At 48.2% G+C, this 23,961-nt stretch overlaps 1 protein-coding gene across 1 annotated transcript; it reads left to right on the top strand.

The window, feature by feature from the left end:
• The first annotated feature begins 1,022 nt into the window (after positions 1-1,022).
• SORD (sorbitol dehydrogenase) lies at positions 1,023-23,501 on the top strand. The gene is made up of 9 exons (XM_064517684.1): positions 1,023-1,176; positions 4,840-4,873; positions 5,600-5,764; positions 7,955-8,114; positions 9,916-10,034; positions 10,514-10,579; positions 18,491-18,666; positions 21,380-21,501; positions 22,150-23,501. Exons 1-9 carry the CDS (start codon positions 1,117-1,119, stop codon positions 22,313-22,315), a joined length of 1,068 nt encoding a protein of 355 aa, XP_064373754.1. The 5' UTR covers positions 1,023-1,116; the 3' UTR covers positions 22,316-23,501.
• The last annotated feature ends 460 nt before the right edge of the window (positions 23,502-23,961 follow it).

Below are 23,961 nucleotides of genomic sequence, written 5' to 3' on the forward strand. Positions count from 1 at the left end.
AAGCAAGAAAATACACTAGGTGGGAGTAATAACATTTTTTTAGCTGGTTCTGGCAACTTTGCATGACCTGTCCTGCAGATTTCTTATTTTTGCAAAAACTTAATTTAGAAAAGCTTTAAGCTTCAAACTGTTCAGGTAAAACAGGAACGGATAAACCTCTCAACAGCTTTGCTAACTCTGTTTTTTCGAGGGTCTTGAACTGAAAATATCTTCTTGGTATCACTGAAAACTTGAGGTTTTTGCAAATAAGCAGCTCTCACCACTGAGATGCCCATGTTCAAGCGATGCTACCGTGCCCCCAGCATGTTCCCAGTCAGTCAAACAGCTTCCACAACCATTAAAACTATAGGCGGTTCCAGATGAACCAGCTTTGTGTGTTTGATTTAGTTTAGGCAAGGCCGCAAGCCCGTGTCCCGTTGAATTTTAGCCAAAGTACATGGTACCATGTTTATACTGGCTTTACACCTGCAACAGGACAAAGCAGACTAGTTTATCCAGCATAAAAGTAAAATGTGCATGGGCAAACAATGCTTGAAATAGGAGGGGACCTAGCGGTACCCAGTTAAGGTCTGGCAAAACAGAACCAGTGAGTCTGTGCTGTATCACAGCGTTTCACAAAGCACCTTCAGCCCGGCCGATGCGGCACTGCGTCCCCCTGAGCTGGGCGCAGTGCCACGACCGCGGGCCGAGTCCGGGGACGCCCACATGGTGCCGGAGAGGGAACCGGGGGGCGCAAACACGGAAAGCTTGTGGAGTAACCGGGGCTGCCCCAGGTGTGCGAGGGGGCTGGAGCCAACACGTGGGCGGCCGTGGTTCTGGCAGGCGTTGACTTGCACCTTGCCTGTATTAATTCACAAATTTAATTCCCTCAGCGTTGCTTCTTGAAAGGCGATACAAACACACGGGGACCCCCCCGCGCCCCCCCCGCCCCGAGCTGCGGGGGAGGCCGGGGCCGAGCGCGGGGCTGCGGGCCGGGCCTGCCCGCTCCGTGCCGCGGGGCGGCGCCGGGGCAGAGGGCGGCCCCGCCGGCGGCCCTTGGACCCGGGCGAGCCGCACCGCGCCGGGCTGCGCCGAGCCGAGCCGCGCCGCACCGCACCGCGCCGGGCCGAGCCGAGCATGGCGGCGCCCGGGCAGAACCTGGCCGTGGTGGTGCACCGAGCCGGGGACCTGCGCCTGGTACGGGGCCGCGCCGCGCCGCGGGGAGCGGGCAGCGCCGGGCCCCGCCGCGGCTCGGCTCGGCCCGGGGGCCGGGAGGGGGCGGCCGCGCTCCACCGCCGCTGCGGCCCCCGGCGGGCTGCCGGGCCGCCTGGGCCCGCGGCGCAGCCCCGGCTGGGCCTCCGGGGAGGCCGCGGCCCTCAGCGCCGCCCGGAGCCGCGCCGGGCCGTGTGCGGGGCCCCGCGCTGGCGAGCGGCGGCCGGGCCGGCTCCCGGCACGGCGGAGGGGAGGCGGCGGTGCCGCTGGGGAGCCGCGGCCCGCGGGCTGAGCCCCGCCGGCGCCACCGGGCGAGGGGCCTCGTCCGCCGGGACGCGCTGCCTTGTGCCGGGTCGGTGAGCTGAACCGGCCTGGCGGGCGGGAGCGGCGAGGGGGGCTGCCCCGCAGGGCCTTCGCCGGCGGCTTGCGGGGCCCGGGGAGCGCTGCCGGGCTGCAGCGCCCCGCGGCCTTCCCACCTCCGCCGCGGCCCCTGCGGAAGCTGCGGCCGCCCGACGTGTGGGCCGCTGGCAGCTGCCCGCGAGGCCCTCTCTGCCGTGTGCGCTGAGCGGAAAGAGGGTGTCGAGAGCCGCCTCCGGTAGCTATTCCGAAGAAAAGGCGTTCCCGGAAAGTAGAAAGGAAAAAACGATGTGTTGATTAGTCCAGCTCATGTGAGTGCAAGTGAGGACTAGGAAGGAGGTTTTGAACCAAGCAGCCAAATTGTGCCCTCATGCGCGTATGCCAGAATACCTTGCAGGGAGCGGGGCATTTGTTTTTTTTTAAATCAGCGCTTCAAGCCAATTCTGCTTCTTTTGCTGTAAATACTCGGATGTACTTGGGTGACAAGACATTCGTGGCGCCACTAAAGATTTATGCTTGCCAGTTGGGTAGGTGCCAAATCAGAGAAGAAAGATTTCTGTGGGTGAACATTGACAGACAGTTTTCTGCACAAACAATTTTGGTAGGAGAGCCCTTAACGAGTACGCAGACTTTGGACACCTGTAGCAGCTCGCTTGTGAGATGATTGTCAAGGAAGCAGTTGATTTTTATCATTCCTGCACAACTCAAGCAACACGTGCCAAGGCTAAGCAGTGTTCGTGTCCTTAATTCCTGTATGGCTCCCAGCCAGCTGTGACATAACTCTAGTCTTCACGAAGAAGTACATCCAGTATTTGCCTGACTTCTACTAGACATAGAAGGGATTATCGTAGAGAGTTCAAGAACTCATTTCTAATATCCTGTGATTTGCGCAGGCATAAGAAACCTGTGATTCTAGATGCTATCTCATCCGGTCTGTGTTGCCGCTCATTAAACTGGCTTACGCCCAGATCTGCGAGATTTCCTTGGGATATTCTCCCTTCCAGAGACTTCAAAGAGGGTCATGTGCTCCCATGCCTGGTGGCGGGACCCCTGGGATGTGATCTTCCCAGGCTTCTTCCTAGCATTTCCTTGCCACGATTTGAATGGCAGTCATCAAATTGCCCCACTAACTACGTGAAGAGTTTGAGCTTGTTACCTGCATTATTAGTGTCTAAAGTTAGGTGAGATCATTTTCCCCATAACACGCATGCTTTTTTTCAGTCTCATGGACCTACTTGCCGTGGGGCAAATTCACAGTGAATTCAGTAGTTGATCTGCACTCTATGAAAGTGTGTTGGCTTCGTTTTTGTTGGCTCCTCTTGATCTTATGTTGCAAGGTTAGCACAAGCTGCTATTTGCTGCCGCTTGAGCATTTATTGTTTTATATACATTTTTCATATCTTCCCTTTTATATGTCTCCTTTCATAGAAAACATTTGCTGCATCTGTTTCACAGCCTCAGTTATACCTGTTGCTGTCTCTGTCCAGTGAACAGATGACCAATGAACAGAAGATATGTCCTAAAACGCTTTGGGGTCTTCCGGTTCGGTCACTCTGTGTTTTCTGTAAATCAGGCTGGAAGATTCACTTTTTTCCAAAACTTCTGTTTTTAGGCACAGCTTTTATTGGAAAAAAGTTTTTTGGGGGGTTGAGGAATGTCACATGCACAACATCTTCAGCTGAAAGTTGGCTTTTATCTCTAGCTGTGGACTGTTCTGTTCAGTCCTTTTGAAACAGCTCAGGGTGTCTGTACCTGCACCTGATGTTTCACCAGGTTACACTCAGGTATTTTCTACAAAATGGGGTACACCTAGATCAACAGCTTTTAAAAACTCTTGCTCTGAGCTGTGTCCTTAGTGGGACAAAACAACCCACACAGGAAAATGTAGATACAGTTCTGAGCAGTGAAAATTTAACTAGATTGAATTGTACTCTGATTGACACTCCGGTCACCAGAACTTGCTGCATCTTGCTCACTCACAGCGCCAATGGTTCAGCAGATATTTTAACCGTGGTGGAAGAGCGGTGTTTCGGAGAGACACGTGCATGGGTCAGCATTTGTCCAGCTTGCCCCAGTTCTTCGTTATGCTACAGTCCCAAGTGTAATCAGCCTGCAGGGTTAAGGTTTTGGTGCAAATGAGTTGTGTGTGTTTCTGCACTCATTAAATCTCATTTTGTTTCCAGAATTTTACTTTTCGTGATGTTGAGAAGTACAAAGTACAAGTTGAGGAGTGCTGCTGGGATTGAGAATGTATTTAATTAGTTAAAATACAGCACAGCTTTCCACAAAAACAGGGTGGGATACCCTGCTCTGCCCTCAGTGGAGGGAAGCGGAAAATTTTGTATTTATTGTTGCGTAGCAACTTCTAACTGGTGCAGCTAATATATGGAGGACTGTTCAAAAGTGATCTTTCATCTCAAATCCAAAGATAAATTTTCATGCTAAGTGGAGAGTGAAGAGGCACTTGCAAAAAGAAACAGCCAGAGATAGACACTGCAAGGTGAAGTAACCAACCGTGGGCTCACTTCTGTAATGTGCACCAAATTATTACTAGTAGCCGTAGTTTTTTAACAGGGACTCTGTGTAGAGGAGGTCTGCCCAAAGGCCTTCTGCCCAGTTTTGGCCTGTGGGTGAAGGGGTCTAAGATGCATTTAAATTTGAGCAGCAAAGGGATTATGAAGAGTTCATTGTTCGCACTAACCGCTTTGTTAGCTTTGCAGAGACTTTCTTGAAGACACTATCTTAGAGCTGGGTTTCTTCCTGGTTTGAAAAAATTAAACCTTTCTCCATTTTCCTCCTATAAGTTAGGAAGACATGTATGGCTGAGCCTGTTTAAAGCTTGGAAATTCATGTGCTATTTCTGTTATGCGGTAGTTGCTTGACTGCAAATTTTAGAGGTGTTTGAAAGCACGTGTCACAGTCCAACATGGCAGTTGAAGAGGACAAATTTGCTTTCAGGGTGCAGTATGAGGGATTCAGCTGAAACTTGAGGCTGTTTCAGGGCAGGGAAGTTCAGTTCATGGATCTTGTCTGCATGGAGAAGTTACTGCGCAGTAAGTTAGAGCGTGGATTTACAAGCTGTCTGTGGGGTCACTCGGATGCCCACGTTACTCCACTGGGTAAGCAAGATGAGCTGGCGCACACTTACATCCTGCCTTATTGCACAGCAACTTCTATGAGCAGATAGAACTGAAAATTTGTTCTGCTTACAGATTTACCTGGAGTAACCTAGACTGACTTCCCTCAAGGCATTGCACAAGCTGAACCCTTTTCTTGTTTGTTTCCTCCCAGGAAAACCGGCCGATCCCAGAACCGGGTCCCAATGGTAAGCCTAGAGACTGCTTCTAGCTTGCAGTGTTATTTACTGATCTGTTTTCTTTTCCCATTCTCTTCTGCCAATCTGTGATGCTATAAAACAGAGAAAATATTTCTGAGGAAATATAAAATAATCCAGAAAAGAACATGCAGCTGAAATAGGTCATGCGGTGTGTCCCCTTAAAAGAAAGAGCTGGAGCAATCAAAGATACGTCCCATTATCTGGTTTGGTTTTTTTTTTTTTTGCTTCCTGTTTCATCAGTTATATAATTCACATTACACAGCTCTTGGGACAGGTCAGATGATCTTACTCAATGACTAAACAGGAATGGAGTATGGGCTGACAGGAGCTGGCTTTACTAACTCTCTCCAGGGCTGAAGTCCTAGCTTAGGGAGAAGGAGGAATTAAGTGTGATTGCTCTTCTGTTCTTGCTGAAACAAGATAGTAGCCATGCCCCTCTTAGATTTCATCAGCTTTTGTTGGCAGGGTTGTTACTGCATTTTAAGCTTTCCTAAGCTGTAGATCCTTATATAGTTTTGTATTTCAATAGGCATCTCAGGAATATGCCATCTGTGCAAAAGCGTGTATGTGCAGTACATTTATTTAATGCTAGCAAAATTGGATGTTTGTGGCTTGGTCTTGGTTGTGGGGCACTGGGACAGCAAACTTCTAGTTGTCCCAGTACCCCAACAGGTAAGCTTTTTCTCCAAGGAAACCTTCTTCTCTTTCTGGCAGAAGTCCTCCTGCGGATGCATTCTGTTGGGATCTGCGGGTCTGACGTTCACTACTGGCAGCACGGTCGGATCGGGGATTTTGTTGTAAAGGATCCCCTGGTATTGGGGCATGAGGCTTCCGGGACCGTCATCAAAGTGGGATCAGGAGTAACTCATTTGCAGCCAGGTGATTGTAGTCAAAACTGTCTTTTCAATCAGTCCTTGAGTAGGAATTGCCAACAGGCAGTGCTTTTGTGTTATGTTTATTTATCTGATATTCTGAGCTGTGAGTTGTGCAATGTGACCACCTCCTTCAAAGAGTGTCCCTGCACTATTCAGCACCCAACTTGGCCACCATGGTTTACGGTATTTTTTAGGTATGCTTTGTCCTGTGATATCTTGAGCTGTCTGAGTTTACTTTAAGGCAGAACCAAATGTATGGCGGTACAAGGTGCTTTTTGTAGAAGTTAGAAAAAGCTTCAGAAACCATGTACACTGTTCTCGCCAGTAACCTGCTGTTAATGCTCCTTTGCTGTGTTGCTGAAGGAGCAAAAGGCCTCCCACAGTGGAGAGAGGTCACTGGTGCAACTCCATCAGACCCTGTGCTGTGACCTCTGCTATTCACTGTGCTCATAAATGTCCTAGAAAATGGGCTGAGCAGTGAAGTTTGCAAAGTTTGCTTCCAATAGCAAGTTAGCAAGGTGAAGAGGACAAGGGAGAGCTAGCGGGAGTTGCAGAGATACCTTATAGGTGCCTGGGCGATAAAATGCAGATGAAATTCAGTGCAGGTAAGCATAAAGTGGTGTCCATGGCAGGAGAAACAAGACCACCTTCATATCTAAAACAATGTGCTGACCATCACTGCTGAAAGTGAGACCTTGGGCTCTGACACAGTGCATGGAAACATCGGCTTGGTGCTCAGTAATGGTGAAAAACGCAAATCAATGTCAGGAAAGGGAGAGAGACTAAATCAGAGAACGTTCTGACATCTCTCTGTGCATCGCTACTGATGCACTTCTGGAGCTTTGCATGCAGTTCAGATCTCATTTCCAAAGGAATATAAGAGAAGTGAAAAAGGGTCAGAGGAGGACAAGAAGATGACTGAAGATGTGGAACAGCTTCTGTATGATGAGCGACTAAGCTAGGAACTCAAGCCCTAAAGAGACAACTCAAGGACATGTGTCAAAGATCTAAAGACTCATGGAGGGCAGGGACAGGGCACATAATGATCACCTGTTCTCTGTGTTCCCCAGTACAAGAGGAAGGGGCAGTGGGAGCTATGTGCAGCATTCACAATAGACGTAGCAGACCTGACCTCCTTGGCGAAGGATGGTGTGGATGCTAAAAGTTTACACAATGGAAGATGGAAAAGAAATCTATTGTGGGTTACTAAATACAGAGAAATCACATCTAGCTTGGGAAGTCCCTGAGCTGAATATGATTGAAGGCTTGGAGAACACTGAATGAAACAATTGTATGTGCTTGTCCTGCTCCTCTCTCCCTTAGACATCTCCTCGTGGCCATATCAGAGCCAAGGGCATACTGGGTTAGAGAGATCTTTACTTCGATCCATCCTCCCTTTCCTATATTGCCTATATTGTGTCAAGTGAGGGCCTTTTGTTGGAGAGCTTCACCGTGAGATTTGTCGTTGATTGATTTCCTATGCCAAATAAAAAGGGTTCTATTGTGTACTTTGTGTACTTGCAATTGTACTTTGATCCCACAGTTGTTTTCTTTAGTCCATCCTGCCTCATGATTTTGGGTAAACAGTTACTCCTTGTCCTGCAGCATGGGCCCTTCCAGCAGCCCACACTACTGCATTGTAGCATCAAGGAGTTTCTGTTCCGGGACAAATCCTGCCTGACTTCTGGGCATGCTTCTGCACCTTATTTTAGCTGTCTTCCCAAGGAACAGCTCTTCAGAACTGGCAACTTGGTGGCCAGCAGAGCTCACCTGCTTTGTCCTGATTATTTTCTGTTCCAGTTACTAGAGTTTGTGAAAAAAATCTGATCATGTGTGACTGTGGGATTTCCAGGAGTGAGGGCTGCCTCTTCAGTGGAAAGGGGAGATCTGCTAAGTTTCAGTGTAAAGCAGCTGGAGAGAAGTTTTTGTGTGACTAAGCCTCCATCCGGTCTGTATCCATGTCTCTGAAATACCAGCTCTTTTCATGTAACTGTGAAGATCTTGGTGATGAGGCCCCTGCAAAGGAAGTGTTAGGAACTTTCCTGGTGCTTGTAGTGTGACCTTTCTCAGTCAGTAAGTGCCCTTATGCTTCTCGTGCTGGGTTTTCATTCTCTCTTCCTTGACCATTCTGAAGTACCCATACCTACATGCCCACCTTTTCCCCAGGTAACACAGTCTGCTTTCACTCTGGCAGGTGATCGAGTGGCCATTGAGCCAGGCGTCCCGAGAGAAATAGATGAGTTCTGCAAACTTGGACGCTACAACCTCTCTCCAACCATCTTCTTCTGTGCAACGCCTCCTGATGATGGGAACTTGTGCTGCTACTACAAACACAGTGCCAGCTTCTGCTACAAGTCAGTCACTGCTCCTTTTGCAGAGAAATATGTGTTCCTTGGGGGGAAATTAGCTGAAGCAGTCACCTCTTGGCCCTTTTGAGTGTCACAGTGAGAGCTCTTTACTAGAACACAACAGGTTCTATTGCTTTCTGATCTGTGAATAACGTATATAAGGCTTGGATGGAAGCTACATTGCAAAGGGTTTGTCAGCCAGGTGTAGTTATCCCCACTGGTGGCAGACATAAACAGATAGTTCTTGAATATTTCCTGGGATGTCACCATTGTTTTAACCTTTAATTATTTTCCTTTTCCCATTTGCTCTCTGCTTTTGGTTTCTTTTCTCTTGCCTTATTATGTCCTTGCCTTCTTATGACTGTACCCGGAGGTCTTTGCCTGATTCTTTGAGCTGAGCTAGCTTTATTGCTGCTTTTTAGAAAGCATCATATTGACTGCTGACACCTCGCTCTATCATTTGAAACAAAATCTTCCTCGTTAAAGCAGAACAGGCACAGAAGCCACCATCCTTGCCAAGCCACCTTTTGTGTGGTGCTGAGCAACCCCACTAAAGCACCAGCATTATAGCTCTGTTTAACATCCAGTTCGGTGAACTTGAATATGTTCTTAACTGTGGCAGGACTTACACATGTGCTTAGCAGGAGGCGTGTGCTTCAGTACTCTGGCAAATTAGGACCCTAGAAATTAGGACACACAAACCTCTGCAACATTATGCCCCTGTAAGTGCAGTTACACAAGGAGTTAAATGTAGTCTAAGGTAATGGCCCTATGAGACTGCTCTATCTCTGGAGCTCACTTCCACCCTCAGTCTTTGTGGAGCAGGTACTTCCATGAGCAGGCAGGGGAAAGCAGCCGAATGTGCCTGGGATTGAACTTTAGAGTTAGCGTAGAGTTAGCGTTCAGGATCGAATGAATCTGAAGGAGGTGCTTTTATTTCTCATGAGAGTCCTCAGGCAGAAAGCTCCTTTCAAAGCAGAACCCAGACAGCTGCTGGAAGATTGAGATGCTCTTCTCATGGGCCCAACTTCTCACTGTCCAGACCTGCTGTCACTGATTTCCTCTGCTTTATTAAAATAAATTTTTCTGACATTTCCCAAGCTTTTGCTTAGGAGGAAGCGGCTGGCAGCTGGTTTGTACCTACCCTCTTGCAGGGAGAGATCTGCTTTTTTTTTTTTCCAATTTGGATACAAATGACTTTTTGCTGTCACCTGTGCTAGCTGCATTACGCTGTCATTTCTGCCTAAAAGGCTTTTGATACCCACTTTATAAAGGCTGCCACATTTTTCCTGACTGCTGGGAAGGTGCACACTGGGGCCTGTCTACTGTTTGAAACACTGTGTGTCCGTGAGGATATCCAGGGGGTGATGGGGATGCCTGGTTCTGGCTGCCTTTTCTTTATGTGGCATCATCATTGGCTTGTGTTAGGCAGGAAGGTGTTTTTGAAAGCCTGGATCTAAATGAATCCTGCCAGGTGAGGGGTCTGGGAGTTCACTGGTGGGTCCAGCCACAGGGCAGCCTTTGGGGTGATGAATATGCAGCTGTGGGTTTTGTTCCAAAGAGAATGAGCAGCAAGGGAGACTGAGGCTGGGTGTTAGGGTTGACTCACTGAGTGCTGCTTCAGAGCAGGGGAAGAGGCAGTATAAGCTCTTGAAATCCCTTCCAGCCCTGCATTTCTCTGTCCAAGAGTGAGAGCATATTTTACCACTGTGATTTAGACCTATATTTGGTCTCTGAGTAGCATGGTTTGCCTCCATCACCCTGATAAACCTCTTTGGTGAATATTGCTTCTGTCTGGTTCCTGTAGGCTTCCAGATAATGTCACCTTTGAAGAAGGGGCCCTTGTTGAACCGCTTTCTGTGGGAATCCATGCCTGCCGAAGAGCTGGAGTCACTCTGGGAAGCAAAGTCTTCGTGTCTGGCGCGGGTATGATAGAACATACTCAGGTCTTGGGTTCCCTGCCTGCTGCAGCTCTTCAGGATGGAGGGTCAAGGACAGTGTGCAAGCTGCGCTTCTAGGCTCAGCCGTAAGCATGGGTCATGGCAGAGCTGCACGGATGCTGAGGGGAATCTTGAGGCTCTCCTTGCCTGTACTGCACTATAGCACCACATTTTGAGCAGCCCTACTCCAAAGTGCAGTGTGTGGGTGTGCTGAGCTCACCAGCTCTATGGAGCGCAGGAGCAGGCAGTGCTTTCCTTGCTGAATCCTTCAGGTATCAACATCTGCCCTGTCAGCATCCAGTTTCCCCACCCTTGGTAGATGGTGATGCTGTGATCCCAGAACTACCCACCCGGAAACACCGTTGGAGCCTCCTTTAGCGCAGGAACTGAGCTCCTGGCATTTTCTGTGCTTGTGGATGGTACTGTCTGGCAGCTATGTATTTTCTTTCTCCTCTGTGTACCCAGGACCAATTGGCCTTGTTAACGTGCTTGTTGCTAAGATGATGGGTGCAGCAGTCGTGGTAGTTACAGGTAAGTCCTTTTAACCCATAGGAGTGCCTGTTTCCATGGTTTAACACTTTGACTGGTTCATAATAATTCCTTGAAGGCAACTGCTGGGGAAGGCAGTCCAAGCACAATGGAAGGTCTGTTCCTGAATGCACTAGTAGTGTTCCTGTCTAGAGAGAATCCTAATAAACACCTAATTTCCCAGGAGAACTTAATCTTCCCAGTAGTTGACATCTATAAGAAGATGCAGGTTGCAACTGCTGCTTCTCTACTAGGTTAGCGGCCCCAGATAATTACCTCTGCTTCCTAGCAGAGACAGGTTGTGAAGGTGCATAAACCACAGGCTCATGAGCACTCCTTGGATCAAGCCCAGAGACTTTTGGTGGACTTTGAGCAGGTCTTTGGGAAGAGAAACTGCATCTTTATGTCAAGGTTCTGAGTTACAGAAGCTCCCTTTTCTCCTAGTGCCTCTGATCACTGACTTTTCTTTTTATTTCCATTTTGAGCTGTTCTGACCTCAACTTTCAGCTGTTGCTTAGTGTTACACATTTGGCTCCTAGATCACGGTGCCCTGAGTATCAAATTTCCTCTTCCCTGTAGGGCTTGTAGACCTTGATTATATTTCCTTCTTAGTCTTTGCACTGATAAGTCAGGCAGTGAAGGCACCACAGTGTATTTTATACCTCTCTTGGAGCTATTCTTGGAGCTTCACACTGAGCAGTTTTTTCTTATTCCTCTTGTAGTGATAGGTGATGGCCTGGACACAGTGTTTCCCCAGTCCTTTCTGTGTTCAGCCGTATGGTCCCTCTTCAGTGCTCTTTTGATACTCTTCTTGCTGCTCTCCTGCTGGGGGGTTCATTTTCAGGTGGTTATCCATAATGGCCTAAAAGGCCTTTTCAGAGTCCCTGCCTTTCAGAAATGGGCCTTCCCTGCATAACTGTGTCCTGGGACTTTTATATGCTCTTGTATTTGGTTAGACTGTTCTTCTGATGAATGTATAGGTTCAGTCGTTGCTCATAGCATGCTCACAATGCACTGTGTTGACTTGCAGTCTTTCGGCCGATTAGAACTGGCACTGGGACATCACATGGGTGCTCCTGTTTGATATTCACAGGATCATAGAAGAGCTGAGGTTGGAAGGGACCTCTAGAGATTGTCTAGTCCAGCCTCCCAGCTATTTCTATGAGAAATGTTGATATGAAGGTTTTCCTGGACATTTCTAATCTGACTGCTGCTTGCAGTGGGGCTGTCATCAGCAGTGGATCAAGTCAGGCATGGTTTTGTCTAGCTGAGTGTGGAAAACCTCTGAGAATGGAGATTCACATCTCTCTGGGTACCTAGTCCAGGACTGCACAGCCTCCTAATGAAGAAGTTTTTCCCGGGGTCCAATCTGAACCTCCCAAACTGCAATTTGTGGCTATTTCCCCTTGTATTTTCTGCGGCTACTGAAATGAGTTTCTCCATCCTTCTTTGCAACTGCCCTTCTGGTTGTTGTAGACTGCAATTGGATCCCTCCTTCTCTTTGCCAGACTAACCCAGCCCAGCTCCCACCACCTCTCCTCAAAAATCAGGCTCTTCTCCACATAGTTTGTCCGGAGGAATTGACACAGCAATGCCAGCTGGAGCAATCTCTTGAGGTTCCCTGGTTGAAATTTCCACCTGTTCTTTGAACAGGGCCTGGAAGTGTTGTTTCCAACTGCCACCACTACTCTCTTTGATCCTTCTGAGTGCTGGTGGCCAGGAGGAACAATTACAGATACAGCTAGACGAGGAGCACAAATTGCTCCTGCATTCCTGGGCTAAACTCCAATCTGGAGCTTTTAAAAGGCTGTTATTCCACCTCCCCTCTTAAGGCCAAGAATATTCTTGGCCCCTCAGTTACTGTGTTTCAGTTTTCAGGTTGAGAGATAAAGTTAGGGTTTCAGCCTCTTGTCACTGCAGAAACATATTTCAGTAGTAGCTTGTGTGAAAATCCAAGGCAGATCATTGCCTTCTCCTCCCTAAGTCCTCTAACTGCCTACTATGGGGCATTTCTTGCTCTACTGCCCCACGGTGCAGGGGTGTGCTTGGTGGATGTAATCAGTGCTGGCCATTTATTTTTCTAAGTGTTGTGTTTTGAGGATGATAGTTGCTATAGCAGGAAGCCCAGCTCTGGCTCTTGAATCATGTATGAGGAACCTTGATGCAGAGCTGAGCTGGTGCAGGGCCTGGTGGTCACCCAGTCCTTGGGTGTGGAAGGGGTTGATAAGCCAGCAGGAGTTGGTGGGGCTCATGTTGATGGGTCACTTTGCTACCCCAACCTCTGTCCTGCTGCCTTGAGCCCAGTCCTGCCTGAGCATATATTCTTTCCTGTAGCCCAGGAAACTGCTGCTTCTTCTGTCTGTGAACTGCTGCTGGGTCAGCAGTTCACCATATGGCATATGCTGTATGGCTCCACATGGCCATAAGGAAGTTCTTGGTGCCTGGTTTGTAGGTTCAGGAAGTTTGGCTACATAGAATTAACTCCTTCTTATCTTTAAGCCTTGACCTAAATAGTGATCCTGACCTCTAAACATCTTCGCATCACCTACATGACAAGTGTTTGGGTGAGAGGCTCAGAGACGCCAATGTAGGCGCTGTCTCTTCTTAGATATTTTGTGCATGACATGGGCAGAAGAATGGGTTTTCTTTGGCTCTTTGCCCCGGGGGATTTTGCTGTCCTTCTCAAGGAACTGCTTTTTCTGTTGACATTGGGAGCCAACAGCTGTGAGCTGACTGTCTGCTCACAAAGGCCCTCTTGTATTTTGCTACCAGATTCTTTGAATTCATTGCCCAGAGTTGTTATGATGTGTTTGTCTGTGAAAAGCTTTGTCTGCACAAGACATTTAAAACTGATTACTTTAAGTATTTGTGTTTGTTTGGAGAAGCTGCATGCAAATCCAGAAATCTAGAAGAGTTGTGTTCCTGACCTGGGGAGAACTCACCTTCTATGGCTTCAGTAGCGGTTTTCTGTGGCATAGCTGGAGCCAGCAAATTTTGGAAAGTTACGTTTCTGCAGAGGGGTCGGGTCCCTTCCCTACCATTCCTGGAGAGATGCTGGCACTGTAGCTAGAGGCTAACATTCAGCCCTACCCTTCCCAAAGGCTTGCGTGCACCAGAATTTGGCTTTCTTCCCAGCTATGGCAGCTTGTTAAGTGTTAAGTGCTAAAAATAAAAGATACTAGTGCTTCTGATAACCGTTGCTCCTTTCCCAGAAGTGATTTCCTCCTGGGAAGACTGGTTTTCTCCCATTTGGGGGGTTTTGATGTACTTAACTGCATGCAGTTGGGTGCAGAAGGGGTTGGTTGATATGTTTTGGGGCTCTTAATCTTTTCTGTGGTCTAAAGCTTTCTGCACGCTGCTGCTGAAGGGGTGTGATTGATATTTATGGGAAACCTTCTCCTGTCTTCTTTGCTGTGTACATAGCTGTTGCTCTGGAAGGCTGCTTTTCTCCTTAAAGGGATCTAAAAGAGCAGCCTTATTCCCCAGCAAGTGCAGTGATAATTTGGGTATTCCTATGACAATGTTAGGCCTTGCTCGGCCTGTCGCTAAAGGGATCCTTAGTAATTCCCACATAAGAGAAATTATTGCACTTGTGCCATCTAAGTCTGAAGTCCCTGGTGCTGCTGCCTTGTGCTCCAGAAACCCTGGAAGTCTGGTCAGGGAAGAGGAATAATGGGACAGAATTCAAGTTCTGCCTGAAGGATCATCAACACAGAAAGTATGATAGTGTCAAGGATATTAGCCTGTCAACATGGAAAGCGTGAGAGCTTCAAGGATATTAGCCCATTAAGTTGGATCCATTGGTAACCATCACGAGAAGCTTAAGTGTAATTTGATCACTTCCATGGGAGCAGAGTTACAAGAATGGACTATTTTTAGTCTGTCGGACAAAAAATTATTTAGCTCTGGTGGCCGGAAGTGCAAATGAAATTCTGACTAGAAGCAATATGCAGCTCTGTAGTTGTATAATTGATCAGTTTCCCAAGCGTTGTGTTGGGTTCAGCCAAGTTTAAAATCCAGATGACAAACTCACAAATGTCTGAGCTCTAGATAATATGGTAATCTTCTCATTTTATGTAACTTGTGGATCTGTCAGCCTCAGTAAATGCTTAGCAATGATTTGCTTATGCCAGCTACACAAAGATGTTATGACAGTCCTGACTGAGTCTGATAGTACTGCTGGTGTGATCTGTACACCTCTCCTACGTGAGGACTTCCTTCCCGAGCAGATCAGCAAACTAGAGGACAACTATAGGAGAAGTGTGGAGTATCCTTGTGAATTTTGCTGCCTGTCAGCTACTTTTGTGGCCACTTTGAGTACTGGCTGACAGAGCGGGCTTTCTCTCCAGAAGTATATCTGTTCCTCCTATGGCAGGCTGCCCACAAGGGCCACTGCCTCTGGATACCTTTCTGTCAAAGGGACAGTATAAAATATACTAGCAAATGACCAGATATGACAAATGGCTGAATCTGGCTGTGTCTGCTGCATGCTGGTGTTCCGAACAGGGCACTTTGTGGGGAGTTTGACCCATTGCTGGGAGTACAGTTGAGCCCTGCAGTCTCTTTCCCATGTGCTAGCATGTGGGAGACACCAGCCGTGCCAGGCAGAAGTGCTTCTTGACTCTTCAAGTGCCTTGAAAAGAGCAACTTTTGCTCCTTGGGAGATCTCAGAGTGCAGCTCAGCTAGCAGAGCGTCGAGCATGACTGTACATGTGGCCTGCGGCCCAATGCTCAGGGCTTGGGAAGGACAGACATGACTAATGCCTCCTTCTGCCACAGGAAAGAGAGCTCAAGCCAGGGCTTCCAGGGTGATGTTACTCTTGTTTTTCAGCCTTGAGTTTTCCTACTTCATTTTATTACCCTTTGTTCTCCCTTCTTGAAACACCCTCCACAGGTCTCCTGGGTACTCATCGTGGTGGGTGTGCCTGCACCTGGCCTCCTGAGCATTCTCGCTGCTGGTAGGGGCATGTCTATGGCCTGCCCTTCCAGTAACGTCACATTCGCCGTGTGAGGGGCAGGGCAGATCCTCTGACCTTGCTTCCTCCCAGCATGGGAGCTGAGTCAGAGTGCCTCATGTTAGAGCAGTGGCCTTGGCAGGGTTATAGCTGTCTCTTTGTCTTCCATTCTCCTTTTTCCTCATTATTTCCCCCCCACCTCCATCTCTGATTTCTCTGAAGCCAGAAAAGAAGCTGTGCCCTCATAGGAGGGGTATGTTCTTTGTGGTGGATTCACTGTGTGTCGTGGAGAGAAGACTTGGGAAAGCTGTGGTTTTCTGAGTTTCAAGCCTAGGACCACTGGCTGGAGAGACTTGCCCGCTCCACCAGCCCTGGGTTTGAGAAGTCTTGGCTATTACAGCTAAGTTTCCACCTTTGATCCAGGCTTCTCTTCCACTGCAAAGACAGAGGCCTCTTTGGACCACTGCTTCAGTGCCCAACAAAGAGGTAGTTTTTGCCTCGGAGGTGCCACTCTTCTTTTCCACTGTCTACCTCCTCATGTGCAGAGATGTTCTGGCCCTAGTGGGGTCTGGAGAGGGAAGGGTGCGTTCCTTCCAGGGGACATGGAAGAGAAGAGATGAACAACATGGCTACCCAGGGCAGCTTGCTCCATGGCACGGGCCAGGGCTTCATCTTCAACTTCAGCCAAGACGAATTTGTCTGTCATAGGCATGTCAGGGCAGGTTAGGTGAGTGTTCTCAGCTTTACTGAGGTGATTTCTTTCTTGGGGCTCTCAGGGTGAGTTCTCCTTGAATACAGTTCACTTTTCTTGAATCAGTAACCCTTTTGCCAAGCTCGAAGTCAAACAAATGCCTGTTCTGGTGTGAGTCGTTACTATGTCCATGATGATCCTGGTCTCCTGGTGTGCTCCTGTCCAGACTGGCCTGTCGCACTGTGCTCCCTCACACATGGCCAGTGTCAGGGCCCCTTGGCTAAGACTGAACCTTGCTGGTGCTGGCTGTGTGCTGGAGCAAGTTTTTTCCTTGCCTTTGTCTCCTCTGGAAGACCAACTGTATTGTGACGGGAACTGCTCCATGCCCAGAGATGGGCAAGGAGGAATAGCTCCTTGAGGCCATTAGTTATGGGCTGTTTTAGATTTTTTAGGTCTTTAAAACACATATTTATGGAACTGTAAAGATTCCTCTTGACAGAGTACCATAGTGCAGCCATGCCCTCATAGACATTTATCTCCACCTGCCTTGTTTCTCTGTGTTAATGGCATATCCTAGGCCCAATCTATTGTCATATTGCGTTCCCTTTCTCTTACATGTTTGCCTTCTAATTTATCTGTGGCGGAAACTGCCTTGAGAGATGCTCAGCAGCCTCCAGCCCTGTTGTAAGAAGGGTAAAAGGGTGGGAGACATCTGTAACAGGAGGGATGCACTTAGTGTTGCCAACTAATGCATTCTACAGTTTGCTCAGCTGAAAGCATCTACTGATGGTTCATTGAGGAAGCCCTCAGAGAGCTCTTGATCTCCTCTCATCTGGTATTGTTAGAAGTGGAACGGCCAAATTAATGATCCTTTGAGCCCGGGGTGATGTCTCCTGTCAGGAAGGCTTCTTTGTGCTCTGCTGTCCATAGCCATGGGATTTCCAGCCATAAGGGAGCAAGGTCAGAGTGACCTTGCCTCTGCCTGCAATGCCCAGGACATTCTTGAGGAGAGAACGTGAGCAATAGCACAGCACCTTGTCTTGAGAGCCAGAGAAGGAAAATGCAAAAGAAATGAGAGGTGGGATTTGCATAATTGTAGGCTCCTGCCTAGGTTAACTTGCTGAGCTTGTGTATATTGTGTTTTTCTTACAGTCCTGTTCCACTAGTGAATTAAGGTCCCCGATGAATTAGTGAAGCTGCTTCATGAAAGAGTCATTGCCAGAGAGGCACTGAGCAATGCAGGATTAGACAGTGGCAGCTGGCAGCTTTGGTAAGATATAACTGCACTTTTCAGGAAGGTTGAGTGTAGCTTAGCACTCCCCCATCTGTCCTGCCCTTCTGCTGCCTTTTGCCTTTTCCTGCACTAAGGTTCCTCTGCTCTGCAGTGAGTGTTGGGACTGCAGCATGCATTAGCCCAGGGCAGGCATGGTAGCAGCATAGCCACAACAACATGGCTAGTATATGTGCACCAGCGCTTGGCCACGGTTGTTGGTGTTGCAGTCACATCCCTGCTTGTAGTTTCAGTGTACGTGCTCTTTAAACTTAAGCATGGCCTTCTGATCTGTCTTGGCACTGTAGCCTCTTGGTGCTCCTGGCGCACTGAAGAAAAGTTTGGAGACCTATGAAATGACGTTCTTAGAAAACTGCCCTCCAGTCCGGTGGTTGCAGCTGTTCCTTCACTTGGACATTGCTTCAGATGATGTGCTTTTGTCTGTGAGTTTGGAGAGTTTGTGCTTTGCCTCTTTGAAGCACACCTACCCCTGCAGCTGGAAAGTCTTTGATATCTCCTGGGTCTTAAGTTATCCTCATTGCTCATCCTTCTCTGCCTGTCTAGAAAAATGATCAGATCTCCTCTGCACCTCCTCACTGACAGCTGTGTGAATTTGAGGGACAGAACTTAGACACTTTCCTTGCCTGATTGTGTGCTGCTCTACGAGCACATGGTCACACTCCAGAGAAAAGTGCCTGCATCAGGGCTTCTTAGGGGTGGCCGCCTATATACTTTAAGGGTGGGAAGCCCTATGGTTTGCACAGGCTGCATAAATTTTGAGAAAGTACTAGAGGGTTGTAGTTTCCCATCTTGTCCTACCACATAACAAATGCTAGTTTGTTTCCTGAGATAATGACAGCTGGTCACCTAACAAGGTGGCTCTGTCACCACTGTTGAGACATCAGATAGTGGCAGGAAGTGGATTGCAAGCTCAGGTTCTGGCTCTGCCTCTGCTTCATATAGTGCTCTAGTTGTTGACTTGTTTCATCTTTCCCCAGATTTATCTGCCTCTCGCCTGCAGAAAGCCAAGGAGATAGGGGCAGATTTCACCATTCAGGTAAAGAATGAGACTCCACAGGAGGTGGCTTCCAAAGTAGAAAGTCTGCTTGGCTGCATGCCTGAGATAACTGTGGAGTGTACAGGAGTGCAAGCCTGCATCCAGGCTGGCATTTATGTGAGTATCACTTGTTCCTGGGGTACTGGCATCTGGGTACTGGCATTTGCTTTTCTCTTTCTGGGACACAGCAGCGAATGACATTATTTTGCTCTCATAGTGCTTAGTCTTGGCGGGCTAGGTATGGGAAAAAGAAGATTCTTGTTAGAGAGCAAACTAAGAAAGACAGCTAAGCAGAGTTATGTCTTTGCAGACATCATGGGGACAGTTGTCTGATCTGATGCTCAGATACATTACCACTTACCAAAGAGACTACAGTAAAACTCTGAAACCTGAGCTTGGCTGAATAGCAGTGTCAGGGAGCTCGTACAAGTAAGAGAAGATCTTTCATAAAGTAGAAGCTATGTCCAAATGGGGAGAATAATAAAGAATATAAGTTCCGGCAGGTGAAGAAGGCAGTTAAAGAGGGGATTTTTTGTTGTCCTCAACTGCCTGATGGGAGGTTGTGGAGAGGATAGTGCAGACTCTTCCCAAGGATTCAGAGTCAAAGGACAGAAGAGACAAGTTGCAAAAAGAGAAATTCCAGTTGTGTACAAGCAGAAAAAAAAATTCCTATGAGAGGAGTGGTGGAAATCTGCATCCTTGGAGATGTTCAACACCTGGATGGATGCGACTCTGAGCAGCCTGATCTGATTTTGAAGGTGGATCTAACTTTGAAATTGGCCCTGCTTTCTGTAGGAAGTTGGACCAGACACCTCCAGAGGTCTCTCCCAACCCAATTTTTTTCTTTGACTCAATATGTTGCAAAATCAAAAGAAGGCAGTTGAAAAGGGAGTTTCAAGAGCAACTCATAAAAGGCATAAAAACTATGAAAAAACTTTGCCTTTTGCAAAATGCATTGGGAGCAGGAGGTCTGCAAGGGAGTCCATAAAACTGGTAAACAACCTAGGGGTAAAAGCACCAGGAGATAAAGTCACACTTACTTGTTATGTATTTATCTGCTCTGGGACTCTGTGTTCATCCTTAGCGAGGCTCCCACACTGGAATCCTTCCTCAAAAGGTGAGCTTCAGAGTCTGTCTCACTGTGAAGCATCAGCAGAAGAGAGAGCAGAATAAACTGACTAAGCAAATAATGAAAACCCTATCAATGGTGTGACCTACAAGATCTGAAAGGCCTTTGGCCTCTGTTGGTGCTGCTGTGGCAGAGAGGATTAGTTTTAGCAAATCTATATGAAGCCATTCAGCAAGAAAGAGTAGGGTAGGGTAGAGGATCGGTGTGCCAGCAGCAGCTCAAGTGCTGTCTCCTGGTGCAGCCTCCTGTTCTGGGCTCAGCTGACTCCAGGCAACCTCTGCAGGGTGAATTGCCCAAATTCCCTTTGCAGTGGGATCATGCTGATCTTACCTCCAATTTTGTCTCTCCTGAAAACCACCCCACTGCTTTTACCTGCCCTCTTAATCTTCCAACTTTTTGGTAGCATGGCAGTGGCGGCAATTCCCCAGGCATAAGCTTGAACTCCAGGAGAGTTCAAGAAACCATCTCAAAGGAATGATTAAATTGTGGTTGTCAATTTTAACAACACGATATAGATACAACATGGGAAATTCAGGTGATACAGTGATACGAAGTATTTGCTGTTAGTAATTACCTTCGTTCAGGATGAAAATAGAAATAAGAAGAAAATAGTTTTTTTTTATATTCAGAAGTTAATGTTATTTTAAGGAGAGTTCTGGGAACACAAAGGAGATTCTGCAGGCCTGTCATTTAATTTTAAGTCTGTAGTAGGCCTTAGTGTAGTATTTCTAATAGAACCTGGGATATGGTGTTTGGAGTGACTTGTGTTTTGAATGATGAGCGATCCCTTCAGTGAGGCTCAGGAGACCTGGATTATGCTCCTGATTTTGGTACTAGTTTGCTAGCTGGCTTTGGGCCAGGCAAATCTGATCCAGTTCCTCAGCTGCCTTCCCTTTGGAGCACTGTCTTTATGAGGTCTCAATTGCAGCAAAAGCTTTTGGATGTTACTGTAATGTGAATACTGATTTCCCCAGCTTGTCTGTTGTGCCTTGGCTACGTGACATTACGATGTCAGTATACCAGGCAGCACATGGTGGTTTCTGCCAGTGGGTTGCTGGTGGACTTGGTCTCTGGCCATACATTTCCTGTGGGCTTCTCCTGCTGAGGATTTTCCTGCTGCCTGTGGCCTTAGCTTGGACTTCAGGGTTAGAAATGTAGGAGAGTAGGATGCTTCCACATATGAGAGATGGTCAAGGACAGGGGCTTAGTAGTTTCAAAACCTTTCTAAAGCCCCACAGTGATGTGCCTACCTGTAAATCAGCGAGGTCATTTCTAACTTGCACCATAGCCAGGTGGTTATGTGCTTTTGAAAGCTTCTTTGTGGCTCAGCTACATTTTAGGCACATAAAAACTTGGAATATCAGGCTCTTAGACATTTTGAATCTCTCCCATTGAAATCCATTCTCCATTGAAAAAGCTTTTTGTACTCCTAAGTGCCAGTCATTTTTTGGAATGGAATTTAGATACCAAAATCCTTCAGGAATTTTCAGAAAATTGTTTCCTGAGTGTTGTTTATCACATTTCACACTTACGGACTCCTGACAGCATCCTGCCTCTCCCTTGGCTTCTCTGTTGTGCTCCAGACAGTGCGTTACAGCCACAAAGAATGATTTTATTTTTTACAGTCTGCTGCGAAGGCTCTGGCTGTGGTGACTAACTTTGTTTAGCAAAATATAACATATTTGTTTGTGTGTTCTTCAGGCCACTCGTTCTGGTGGGACCTTGGTGCTGGTGGGACTGGGGCCTGAAATGGTCACTGTACCCATCGTTAACGCTGCTGTGCGGGAGGTGGATATCAAGGGGATATTCCGCTACTGCAACACGTGAGTCTTGTGCAGGGCTGGGTGGGCTGAAGTGTCTCAGAGTGTCTCATCCTCAGTGTCCTTAAGAAATTCTTGCTTTCCGCAAGGAGAGGGGAAGTGAAAAAGCTTGGTTTTCCTTACAATTGGTTAAACCTCATGTCACTCTGAAATACCAGCACCGCAGGGCAGACAGCCTGGCTGATTTATCTTGCACTTTATGCCTCGATTACTGGAATAGTCCTGCACTGCAAACTTGATCACAGTAAAGCTGGCCAGTTGATCAGCTGATGGGACCTCCAGCCCAATGCCCCATTTCAAGCAGCAGATGGTGCCAAGAAAGGTAGGGACCCTTCAAACCCTTCCACTGCTGCAAACAAGCCGAAATGGAAAAAAAGTATATAATTAAGATTTGTGCCTTCCACTCCTGTGCCCTGTAGAGAGGGAAGGCCAGGTGCTGGGGGCATTTTGGAGGAGTCTGGCTTGTCTGCAAGTGGACTGACTCGTTGTGAAAAATTCTCCTTGCTTCCCTGGGCTGCGAAAATTGTTATAGCAAAGTCTGGCTCTTCCCTGTCTTTCCTTGAGGCTCTTGGAGAGCACAGGCCTTCACAGAGACCTCCCGGATCCAGACCAGTGACTGCTCTCACGCCCTGCTCTACATTTCCCTTCCAGGTGGCCCATGGCAATTGCTCTTCTTGCGTCCAAGCGCATAAATGTCAAGCCCTTGGTCACACACCGCTTCCCCCTGGAAAAGGCTCTGGAAGCATTCGAGACCACTAAGAGGGGTGAGGGAATAAAAGTCATGCTGAAGTGCGACCCCACTGACCACAACCCCTGAGATGCGGAGGTGCCCGGCCCTCTCCCATGTTACACTGCCTGTATGTGACTTGACGGATGAGGCCACGGGAGGCCGATGTATGGCTGTTGCATGTTCTCATAGTCACCTTATGCAGGCACTCCTTTGTAATAGAGCTATAAAATCAAACTACAATAAGGGTGTAGGGCACTGAGGGATAGTTGCAGCTAACTACAAATGAAGAACCACTGGGAAATAGTTTGAGGCAAAATGCTGCTCTTTGATTAGAGACCTTGAGTCACACAGTTGGCTCTTCTCCAGCAGACCACATGCTCTGAAGAGTGTGGGTTTCTCTGCGGGTGTCGGGCAGAGCCCTTCCCTTGTGTGTGCTCTGAGAGGCGCCCATGTGGCCCTGCGGGTTTGTCTGCAGACAGACGGTGGGAGGACTGAAACGCTGGTGCTATGCCTTCCGGCCCCAGTGCTGCCCTGGGAGTGTGCTTGCCACAGGTCTTCCCACGTACAAATCCCTGGGCACAGGATAGCCGTACTTGAATACTCTGCCTTCCAGTGGCACGTTTCCGTGAGGATGCTCAGGGATTTTAATAGCCTGTGGAACAAAGTCTGGCCAGCCCATTTCTGTGGAAGTATCCTTACATTCAAGTAATTCCCTCCATGCTCTTTGCAAATAGCTCTGGAACAAACTGCAGGCCTAAAGCCTAGGCACCAGGGCTTTTTTGGAGAAGCTAGTCTGGAGGCTGGCTGTGGCTGTATCTGCCATTTAATCCCCCCACAGCAGCTCCCAATGGGGCAAAACAGGCTGTGGCAGAGTAGGCTGGAGTGTGTTTGCAGCAGAAGTGCCCTGTCTCCAGCTGGGAGTGCAGAGAGCCCGGTCCTGCCTTGGGGGACCCACAGATGCAGGTGGCCGGGGACCCGAGAAGGGGCTGCTGGCAGGGGCACAGGTTTCCTTTAGCGTCGAGGGATGTATGGGAAAGAGGTGAGGGGACGGCATCACTCAGAGGTTTTACCACTGCAAAGGAATCGCAGCTCGATATCAGAGCTTCCTGCTGAGTTTGAGAGCCATGAATGAGGTACTAGTGTGGCGGCAGGTTGCAGATAACAAAATCACATTGTAGATTACAGTTGTCTTAATTCTAATACTAGGAGATCAATCCAAGAACCCTCTCTTGGGCCGGTACCGAACTTTATCCAATAAATGCTTCCTACCTGATGGCTGTCCGTTCCTTGAAGCTTTGGATGGTTGGTTTGGAGGGGTCTGTGGCTTTGTGGCTTGGAGACCTTGCTCTCATTGCAGCACACGGTCTTGTGTGGTTCAGTGGGGAGAGCCGGGGAGGCTGGTCCTTCAGAAAGCCCTCTGCACGTCCTGCACTGTGCTCAGCTCAATGGTTGGGAGGTGCCCACTGCCAACGTACACACCACCTCCGGTTGCACCAGGAAGCTGAGAAATGACTGAGAAGGACTTTGGGGTGACAGGGCTGTGCTGGGTTTCTGGTGGAAACCCAGCAAGGCCCAAGTTCACCCCCTTTGGCTGGGTCTCCTGATGCAAAAGCAGTCTGGAAAAATGAGGTCCACGGGTCAACATAAGCCACAGAGGGAAAGGTTGGCAGCCCTGCAGCCAAGCTGAGCTGCTCCTAGCTGCTTGGAGAAGCTGGTTTGCAGGGAAGGCTGTG

This window comes from Dromaius novaehollandiae, chromosome 10 (assembly GCF_036370855.1).
Source record: "Dromaius novaehollandiae isolate bDroNov1 chromosome 10, bDroNov1.hap1, whole genome shotgun sequence".
Classification (NCBI taxonomy): Eukaryota; Metazoa; Chordata; class Aves; order Casuariiformes; family Dromaiidae; genus Dromaius; species Dromaius novaehollandiae.

Excerpts from the sequence above, each read along its gene's own strand:
- SORD (XM_064517684.1), top strand. The coding sequence starts at position 1,117 with ATGGCGGCGCCCGGGCAGAACCTGGCCGTGGTGGTGCACCGAGCCGGG. Across the intron at positions 5,765-7,954 it reads AGTAACTCATTTGCAGCCAG|GTGATCGAGTGGCCATTGAG; the intron begins GTGATTGTAGTC and ends TCACTCTGGCAG. Across the intron at positions 10,035-10,513 it reads AGTCTTCGTGTCTGGCGCGG|GACCAATTGGCCTTGTTAAC; the intron begins GTATGATAGAAC and ends CTGTGTACCCAG.